Below are 10,375 nucleotides of genomic sequence, written 5' to 3'. Positions count from 1 at the left end.
CTAGGCGAGTGGCTCCAGCAGATCCCGGGAACAACATCGGAGATCTCTGTCCAGAAGAGCGCAGTCCTGGGAACAGCTAAGGTACTGCGCAGGACCCTCAAGCTCCCAGGCCTCTGGTAGAGGACCCGAGCTTGAAGGATAAACCGCCCGCAGGGGCGAGATTGGTGTTTTTTTTACATGTATGTATATATATATATATATATATATATATATATATATATATATATATATATATATATATATATATATATATATATATATATATATATATATATATATATATACATATATTCCTTCTAGTTAACATTTCACTTATGATTTTACATTATGCGCTTTTATGCTCATTTAATTCCTTGTTTGTTCTGTATCTGCTGCTTCTCCTATGTATCAGTGACAGTTATCTGCTTGCATACCTAATACTTGCTTTTGTCCTATTTCTATTTCTATTATCTTCCTTTTATTCTCTATGTTACTTATTAAGCACCTAGTTATACCCTTGGTTTTAAGTGTGCTTTATAAATAAAGTTTATTATTATTATTATTATAAAACATCATAAAACTGCTCACCCAACCTGTCGGCAGTTTTATGATTGAAACAAAAGGCTAAAGTCTCCCTCTGGTTGGAGTTTAAATGTGAAAGCAAAAGTCATCTGAAAGCATGGTGGAAGTTTCTAAAAATGACTTCATTAATCTCATGCAAACCTACACTAATCTGGAACAACTGTGACATACTACAGAACATTAATATGATTAACTTCCCAGATTGGAGTTGTCAAGGAATGAAATACTTACAACATATATTAGAATAAACAGACTTTATTCCGTTTGACAGACTAGTTGTACAGTATGGGATTAACAAGAAAAGAATGTGAAAGTAAAATTTTGTCTTTAAATAAAAGTCTTTAAATTAAATTAAAGACTTTAAATACATTTTTTTTTTATAAATATTCAATTAAACATCTTCATATTTTCAAGTTCAAAAAGATGGAGAGAAATACAAAAAAAAATATTATAGTTGGAAATTCATCAATTACTTTGTTAGATAGGATAACTCTTTACTGTCATTTTACAGTCATACTTAGTACAATAGCCCACCTAAATTGGAAACTGTCCCGCATTGGGGCAAAGCACAACTAAACACAATAAAACACAATACAGCAGACTTTAAAGTGGATTTTTAAAAAGTTCAAGAAAATGTTATGACTTAATAAATAAAAATAATTTAGAATCTAGGGTGTGTGTGTGTGTGTGTGTGTGTGTGTGCCCTTGCTTAGAGCAGTATACATCAAATACTATACATTATTAGAATTCCCAAGCAACCTAAAAGCCAAATATTGTGTATCTTATATCAAATATGAATCACCTGTTCACTGCCAAGCTGGCTTATAGTAGGCATGAAACAAAAGTTAATTTTGATTAAATTCCACCAACACTGTTCTACTGCTATACAAGCTTAATAGTCCAGCAGATGTTTTTTATGGGAAATTATTTTGCTGTACACATAACCTACACAAATCTAAAGAAAAATGGTTACTAACCTGAAAACTGTGTCAGTGATTAAAATCACATTGAACATGAAATAAATGATACTAATCTGCCAGTGCTCTTTCCTGATCTACGCTTAAATTAATAGTGTCATGGTCCTGGGTCTGTGACCCAGCATTTCTGTTTGGACTTTTGGTTTGGTTTATTAAATATTCTAAGATTAAGAACCTGTTCCTTGTGTTAGTTACTATAGCTATTCATCTGTTTAACATGTGTTGAGATCACCTTAGCTTTCTTATCTAGTCTTTAGTTTCTGTTATCTTGCCTTCCATCCTCTATGCATGTATAGTTATGTCTCCGTGGTTGTTTATATTTTCAATGTGACAAAAAAATGTTGCTGTAAAGGATTTAAATAATGCAGTTTTTAAGGATTAAGTTACATTTATTTCAGAAATACAACATTATTATGTCATGATTAGAAGCAATTACAATCCTGCTTGCAAAAAAGGGACAATGTGTTTTAAACCAAAAGAGAAAAATGCATTTACTGGATTTCAGGTATTCAGCGATGCAAGGCAACAGAAGAACAACAAACACAGAGACAAAGCTTTTTATATACATTTGTAAATCCATTTGAGCTAAAACTGTTATCCAGAAAAAGATAGTATAGACAATATAATACATAAAGCAGTCTTTACACTCAACTCTAAATGACAAAGTCAGTAATTACTGTTAAGATATTGTTGTGCTTACAGCTTATTCCACGGGAACACTGCCGTATTCTGACACAAACAAACGAGTAAATGTCTGACGAAACCGCTGAAGCAGCTGTTGGAGCTGAGCAGGAATATCCATGACATGGAGGTAAACCAGGGGGTTCAAAACACTATTTAGACACACAAGACCACGACTTATCTGATGAGCACAGAAGACCCCCTCATTCCATTTTGGACGCATCCTGTGTTTTATCAAAACTCTTGAATAAAGGTTGAGGTTCGTAAAAATATGGTAGGGGATGTAACAAACTGAGAAGAGCAAAACCAAAACGAACATCAGCTTTAAGCTTCTTTGTTTCACCACCTTATTAATGGTATTTTTGTGGTAGAGAACAAGAGTCACATGTCCATAGCAGCCAAGAAAGATAAGGAAAGGCATAACAAACCCAGTCAATGTCCAGCCAACACTGTATTTCAGGTAATTCTCAACATACTCATAAGAGGTGGTATGGTGACATTTTTCAGTTCTATTTTTTGAGTTTTTGGGGTAGAACATGTCTGGAAGACTTTGAGCACTCACCAATAGCCAAACCAAAACTGACATAGCCACAGAATTATGGACAGTCATCCTTCCCTTCGCTTTCAGTGGATGGACAATAGCCAGGTACCTGTACACACTTATACAGGTGAGGAATCCAATGCTGCCGTATAAATTCAAGTTGAAGCAAAATCTTGTGATCTTGCAGAAGGCATCTCCAAATATCCATTTACTCTTCATAAAGTAGTAGGCCGACAAAAATGGAAGTGTTGGCAGGAACAAAAAATTGGCAATTCCAAGGTTCAGAAGAAACACGTTAATGTAACCAAGACCTTTCCATTTCTGAAGCAGAGACTTCAGTCCCCATACATTAGCTCCCAGACCAATCACGAACACAAAGGTATAAATAGCAGGCAGAGTTACATGTTCATAGACTGAATGAAACCATTCAGTAGTATTCATTCTGTCTTCTAACATGTTGTCCACACAACTGCTCTCCTCTATGGTGGAATTAAAAGTGAAAGAAGTGGATAAAATAAGACCAGATGTGCATGTTCTTCCTGCTTGTGACCCTGTGTGCTGAAACAAGTTTGAGATCTGAGATACATACGTGTGCGTAATCTCATGCATCCATTTCCTTGCTTGTTCACAAGAACAGCTTGTTATTAGAGTTGATTTTTTTTAGTAGTTTGTCATTTGTGCTAAGATATATATAACCATTGCTTGTATGTGTTTTGATAAAATGTTTCTTCCATATTAGGTTGCCTACATAAGATGTAGGAAGCTGTCTGTTTGCTATAAGTTTCCATCGTAGTTTTAGAAACCACAAGTTCCTGTTCTTTTTAAGAATAGTTGGACTGCTAACTTCTATTTTTGTATATAGCGACTTGAGAAGAGGTCGCGCCATGTATGGTGTGACAGGAGATGGCACACATACACACACACCCACATATACACACACACACACATACATACACACACACACAGACACACTCGCTCATATATGCTTGCCTTAACTGTTATGTGGGAAACTGAACTGTGTGTAACAGCTTTTTATTAATAAAAAGAGCCATAAGGGAAGTGAGGTTCGAAGCTGGCTGAGTTCAGGTGAAGGATGAATAATTCTAAGACCCTGGCCAGACTTCCCTTGCAGGTGAAACAACAAAGAGCGCTGTGTTGTCTTGCTTTGTTTGCAGTTGGTTGGTCTCTGCTTCAGTGGGGTTTGTTTGAATAAACCCAATAATGTGGTGTTTTGTCTGTGTTTTTCTGTGTCTCCTTTTTGGCATAGGTAGGCATGTGCAGCTGTTCACCAAACCTGGCACACCTGTCATTCATTAGACACTTTCTTCATAAGCGTTCTTAAGAAGCTGCCCGACAGAGCTCTAGTGTCGGAGTATTGTCCTTTCTGGAGTGCCTGTAAACCTGCCCGGTTCCTTCATCGCAACTCTGTGTCTCTGTGAGTTCTGCTCTCTGAGTCCACTCACATTTCTCATAACACTTACCTGATAGGCACACATTTAATAAACTATGCATTTATTTACTTCAAGTATTAATTAATTAATTAATCACTGATTGTTAGAAGACAACTAATAATAGCCACGATTAAGACAAAAGTTTGGGAGGTGTCCTTTAGATCTAAAGATAAGATTAATTAGTTTTTATCTACCAATAACACAATCATGATATATAAATAATATATCATGATTGTGTTCATCTTATTTACAAAGGGCATACTTTATACAGTGTTTTCAATACAGCCTATGGATAGATTTAGCTTTGAGCTCAGGTACATTGAAGAAAAAATCAAAGTTATCTTTATCATAATAATTTTTTTTTAAACTAGGCTATTGTTTGGTCTGCACTCGCAGGCCTTGCTAGCTCAGAGACTTATCCCCATGAACGAAGCAAGACAATCAGAGCTCAGTCCATTTTAACTTGCGAGACGGTCTCTGGATCCTGTCAATCGTCATCCACCGAGGGGAGTTCAAACACTCTCACCCGCCTGGCTTCGAATTCACGTTCCAGGGCTTTCTTCAGGCGCCCCAGGCAGCCTGGCTCTCGACGGATTTTGGTATGTCCTCTCCCTCCTCGGTGGGGGCGATTTTGGGCTCTGGCTCAAAGGACCAAATAAATGTTAGGTCTGCACTCGCAGACCTCGCTAGCTCAGAGACTTATCCCCATGAACGAAGCAAGACAATCAGGGCTCAATCCATTTTGACTAGCAAGGGAAGCAGGTCGGATCAGGATCTTGGAGCTTAATGCTCCTCACCTGATCCGAGCCAACTCCAAAAAATCAGCGTCCCCTCGCAGCCTTTTATTCAGTGACAATAGTTACACCTCATTGTAAAACCCATATGGTGTGTCGTAAAAGCTAAGACCCTGTGTGTGTGTGTGTGTGTGTGTGTGTGTGTGCGTGCGTCTATGTGGTATGGATGGACAGTTGACCTGACGCTGTACCTGGGCTACAGGGACATTTCGACTTTTTGCTGTGTATTCATGTGTCCCCCTAAAACATGAATTGTAAATGCATTTTTAAGTGTCTAAATAATAATTTTTTCTACTTCTTTTGAGGTCATTATTTATCTTTTGACCTGTATTTGCTTAAACTGTAGTGTAAATTCATTTATTAAACTATAATTAAAAGATTTTCTGATTTTCTTAAAAGTCCACCTAGACCACTCACCTGATTTTTGTGTATTCCAGTTTATTGCACAGCGACGTTTCGAGTTAGACTGGATGTGTGTAAGTACTACAATTTAATACACATTTTCAATACACACGGCCGGAAGTCATTGTGATTGGTAGGCTATATATATAGGCGGTACCTACCGGAAATGATTTCGCGCGCGTGCCCTTTAACAAGTACATGTCGACGGCAATACGAAGACTGATTAAAAGCACAAAGGTAAGCCTTTTTTAATGTAAAATGCACCATGACTTTAATACTATATGAAATTATAGGTGCACAGGCTTATATTAAACTGCTTTAATATATGCTTTATGGACTGTTAGCTAGTTTTTGAAGAAGTAAAACTGCCTCAGCGTTTGTCATTGAGTAAATAAAATAGGGCTGATGACTAACCACGTCAACGCGATAAAGCGGCCCAACCCGTGTTAGGATTTACTCGGTGTTAAAGCATTAATGTGGCTTAAACGTGTTAATGCCGACATCGCGACTAACGTGATTAACAATTAAACCAGCGCAGTCTGAGTCAAAATCCCTGATGTCGCTGTCATCTAATTTCGGGCAGTTTGTCCAATGTCTGTCCATTCTGCTAACAGCCCTAAAATAAAAGCAAGGGGTATAAGTGTATTTAATCGTGTATTTATTTATATGCCTGAAGAAAAAACTTCTTACAGTTTTGATGCCTAAGCTTTCTCAGTACTTGTATCACTCTCTGCAGTCGCCATTGCAGAAATGTCACATGTCGCATTTTGAGAACTAGGCCTTTAACATTTTAAAAGAAGGCATAAATTAGGACTATGAATAAGTCAGCTGTGTTTATGCTGTAAACTACACTACTGCTAGTTCTACTACTACTGATGATGATGACAATGATGACGATAATCGTAATACTTTATATGCTTTGGTAATACAGGCAATCAAAACGTACAGGAGAACATGCGAAGGAGACGCATTCCTCCACGGGAGGATGCAGTCTGTCATGTTTCTGCTGGAAGGGACAAACTGGGACTTGATATCCACTACATAAATGCCTTCAAAGGTAAGTTGGTCTTTAGTTTGGATTAGATTTGGAGTTTGTCACTTTGTCTTTTGTCACTCACTTGGTATGCCTCTGCAATTCAGGTCGGGGCATTTTCACGACTGTTCCATTCCAAAAAGGAGACTTCCTTTTGGAATACAGAGGTAAACTCATAACAAAAGACGAATGTGAGCGGAGACACAGAGTTTATCATGACAGCCTGAAGGTGTTCATGTTTGAATTCAAGTTTGATGGAAAACTCTGGTGGTGCGTATTATATCAGTGTAGTTTGATTAAGATTAAATTACACTTTGCTTTTGATTTATGAAAAAAAAGCTTCCTAACAAAAACTAGTTAAGCTAATACTTTTTTGCCTAACCCCACAGTGTGGATGCATCTCAAGAAGATGGGTCATTAGGCAGACTTGTCAACGACAACCACATCAGTCCAAGTGCTAAGATGAAAATATTAAATATCAATGGAAAGCCCCATCTATGCTTATTTGCAAGCAGAGACATAAGTCCAGGCGAAGAAATAGACTATAATTATGGTGACTCGGATTGGCCCTGGAGATGCAAGGTATTTCTACAATTGTACTTTTTGGAACTGATAAATTGCATACCGTAAGCCATTTTTACATTTGTACCTACTCAAATTGGCTTAACGTGACTTAGGGCATCTAGTTTTCCATTGAAATTGAGTATCACCTACTGTGCCTGGGGTCACTATAGCAATGCAGCCGAGCATCCAGTGATATAAATGCCACAGCAAGCATGGATGTCAAGGTGACACAATGCCTGCTGCTCAGTCTATACTTTAGTGTTCAATTCAGGGATCATGCTGTTAATTTTGGTAGCCATTTCAAACATTTCAGAGTTTCAAAAATGATGGCTTGGATTTTCATGAAGGAGGCGCACTCATAACTTATCGAGTGACACCATTGACCAGCCACCTGTTGGCAGTCTGTCTATGTCAAATTTTCTGATCACTTTGGATCACTTGGAACCTTGGTGCAGTAGTTACTGAAAAACTACATGGTACTATAACCTACTGGAAAAACCGGGGTAGGTACTAATGGAAAACAGGCAATTGTGATTGCTGCCACATCAGAGCCCTCTAAAAGCACTAAAAAAATATCAGCAGGTATGCAGAAATAAAAAATGGCTTTCGGTTTCTAAATGTTAACAGTGATTGATGTTTAATGTGATTCTAACCTCTTTAGTTAGATTCAGTTTAAATTTTGTCCCTCGGGGATAAATGGGCCCTAGTGATAGTTCGTTGCTGCTACAGGTGATTGTTTTACTCCTTTAGCAATGGCTTAAAAAAGATTAAAGAAATCACACAGACTATTTTTCTCTATATTCTCTATACATGACAGTGAATATTTTAAAGACATTAGCTTGAAACTTATCATTCTCATAGAGTTTCTTTAATGTTTCAAAAACCTCTTCAAAAATGCACTGTATTTTCATTTTCTATCTGTTACACACGAAGACTGAGACCAGCCAGATTCAGAAGACTGTGAGCTGCCTAAAGCCACAACCAAACTGCATTCCAAACAATGACCTGGACCTGAAACATCCAGAGCCTGAAAGGGTAAATATAATCCAGTGTACCACTTAATGAACTAATAATTTAATCTATCATCATTCTTTATGGATGCTGTGTGTGTGTGTTTGGCAGTCACCTGGGTGTAATGTGATTTACATGGACCGTGGCTTGTAGGTCCTTTTCATTGTTTCAAAGTGCAAGTCTGGATAGCATCTGAGTGTGTGTGTGTGTGTTAACCACCCAAATGTGACTTAGGAGGACCACACTGTTATTGGGGGACTCCGTCAAAGTTTGCTTCATGGTGACATCACTCTAGTTTTAGGAGGGGTCTTCTCTTATTTTTTGACAGTTTCACCTACAGCATGCAGAACTGACTGCATGTGCTTTGTTTCTATGTTGAAATGGTTTGAAACTCAGGCTTGAACATTAAGATAGATAGTACTATACAACTTCTTAACTTGTTTTAGGCACTTTTTACTGCTGTAGTGCATGGGTTCTCTCTGGCTGTGTACTCTGGCTTCTTCCCACAGTCCAAAGATGTAGCTTATGGGGTTAGGTTAACTGGTGATTCAAAACTGCCCTTTGGTGTGAATGCAAATGCTTCTCCTTCCATGTTAAACTGGTGATCTGTCCAGGTTGTACTGCCCTATGGTAGCTGGTATAGGCCCCAAACCTGCTACCCCACAATCCTGATAAGGATAAGTGGAAGAGGATGGATGATTGCAAAGGAATCAGTAGTTAATTATTGTAGCCAGTATTTTTTCAGAAGAAAACACTTGAGTGGAAAGGTCCCCCCACACATGCAAATTAAAAACAGAAGCACAGGCCTGCCCAGTACTGTTGCAAGAAGAGCACTTGGCCTAATCTTTGTGCCATCTTTTCTTTGTTGCAGGATCATGATGAAGAAATGCCTCAGCAAGGCTCAGAAGCCATGCATTCTTCTTCAGCGCAAGATTCTGAAGAGGTAACATTGACCTAGGACAGATTTTAATGAATGTTTCTCATGCACGATGTGTCCCTTATGCTATTTGCCGATAGTGAAATGGTTTATTCATCCTCTTGAATGATGCATTTTTAGTAATTGTCAGATTACTGTTCTTTTGTCTTCATTTTCTATCTGTTACACACGAAGACTGAGACAAGCCAGATTCAGAAGACTGTGAGCTGCCTAAAGCCGCAACCAAACTGCATTCCAAACAATGATCTGGACCTGAAACATCCAGAGCCTGAAAGGGTAAATATAATCCAGTGTACCACTTAATGAACTAATAATTTAATCTATCATCATTCTTTATGGATGCTGTGTGTGTGTGTGTGTGTGTTTGGCAGTCACCTGGGTGTAATGTGATTTACATGGACCGTGGCTTGTAGGTCCTTTTCATTGTTTCAAAGTGCAAGTCTGGATAGCATCTGAGTGTGTGTGTGTGTTAACCACCCAAATGTGACTTAGGAGGACCACACTGTTATTGGGGGACTCCGTCAAAGTTTGCTTCATGGTGACAGCACTCTGGTTTTAGGAGGGGTCTTCTCTTATTTTTTGACAGTTTCACCTACAGCATGCAGAACTGACTACATGTGCTTTGTTTCTATGTTGAAATGGTTTGAAACTCAGGCTTGAACATTAAGATAGATAGTACTATACAACTTCTTAACTTGTTTTAGGCACTTTTTACTGCTGTAGTGCATGGGTTCTCTCTGGCTGTGTACTCTGGCTTCTTCCCACAGTCCAAAGATGTAGCTTATGGGGTTAGGTTAACTGGTGATTCAAAACTGCCCTTTGGTGTGAATGCAAATGCTTCTCCTTCCATGTTAAACTGGTGATCTGTCCAGGTTGTACTGCCCTATGGTAGCTGGTATAGGCCCCAAACCTGCTACCCCACAATCCTGATAAGGATAAGTGGAAGAGGATGGATGATTGCAAAGGAATCAGTTGTTAATTGGAGTGAGAGGCTGTCGCAGGGTATCACACTGACAGACTCTACCACACTCACACCTATGGGCAATTTAGAATTACCAGTCCAGCTAACCCCACTAACTGCATGTCTTTGGGTGGAATCTGTAGTTCCCAGATACAACTCGGGTGAGAGGCACTGTCCACCCATCATATTTGGAATAGGTTCCAGCCGCAAGGATAAGCAAATAAGGAAGGATTGTTTTTTTTAATTTTGTTTTTGGTTTTTTGGTTTTTACTCTGACCCACTCCACACAGATAAGAATGCATGTGCCGTTTTTAAGAAGTTGCAGTGTTTTAACTCAATTAACTATTCTAGATAACAACAAAGTGAAAGAATCAATTCTCCTAATCCCAGTAAAATGGTTCCAGTAGAAAAAAGTGAAGAGGTTGATTGCCTTCAAATTTTATACTGGGATGAAGTGTATTA

The 10,375-nt window shown here is 38.4% G+C and overlaps 1 protein-coding gene and 1 long non-coding RNA gene across 4 annotated transcripts; one reads left to right on the top strand and one right to left on the bottom strand.

Annotated features, from left to right (window-relative positions):
* Positions 1-2,241: 2,241 nt before the first annotated feature.
* LOC134618390 (P2Y purinoceptor 1-like) lies at positions 2,242-10,099 on the bottom strand. Its single transcript, XM_063463762.2, has 2 exons — positions 9,930-10,099; positions 2,242-3,169 (listed from the first exon to the last, which is right to left on the bottom strand). Exons 1-2 carry the CDS (start codon positions 10,097-10,099, stop codon positions 2,242-2,244), a joined length of 1,098 nt encoding a protein of 365 aa, XP_063319832.2.
* On the top strand, positions 5,593-7,968 carry LOC134619567 (uncharacterized). 3 transcript variants are annotated; one of them, XR_010573394.1, is made up of 4 exons: positions 5,593-5,644; positions 6,339-6,464; positions 6,548-6,710; positions 6,830-7,213. It is a non-coding gene; the product is annotated as an uncharacterized LOC134619567 (long non-coding RNA). The 3 variants fall into 3 exon arrangements; XR_010573393.1 differs by lacking the exon at positions 5,593-5,644 and adding an exon at positions 7,938-7,968 and having other exon boundaries at positions 6,293-6,464; positions 6,830-7,022; XR_010573392.1 differs by lacking the exon at positions 5,593-5,644 and having other exon boundaries at positions 6,293-6,464.
* Positions 10,100-10,375: the final 276 nt, after the last annotated feature.

Source organism: Pelmatolapia mariae, linkage group LG20 (genome assembly GCF_036321145.2).
Source record: "Pelmatolapia mariae isolate MD_Pm_ZW linkage group LG20, Pm_UMD_F_2, whole genome shotgun sequence".
In the NCBI taxonomy this organism is placed as follows: Eukaryota; Metazoa; Chordata; class Actinopteri; order Cichliformes; family Cichlidae; genus Pelmatolapia; species Pelmatolapia mariae.
This window is presented reverse-complemented; position numbering and strand designations above follow the sequence as displayed.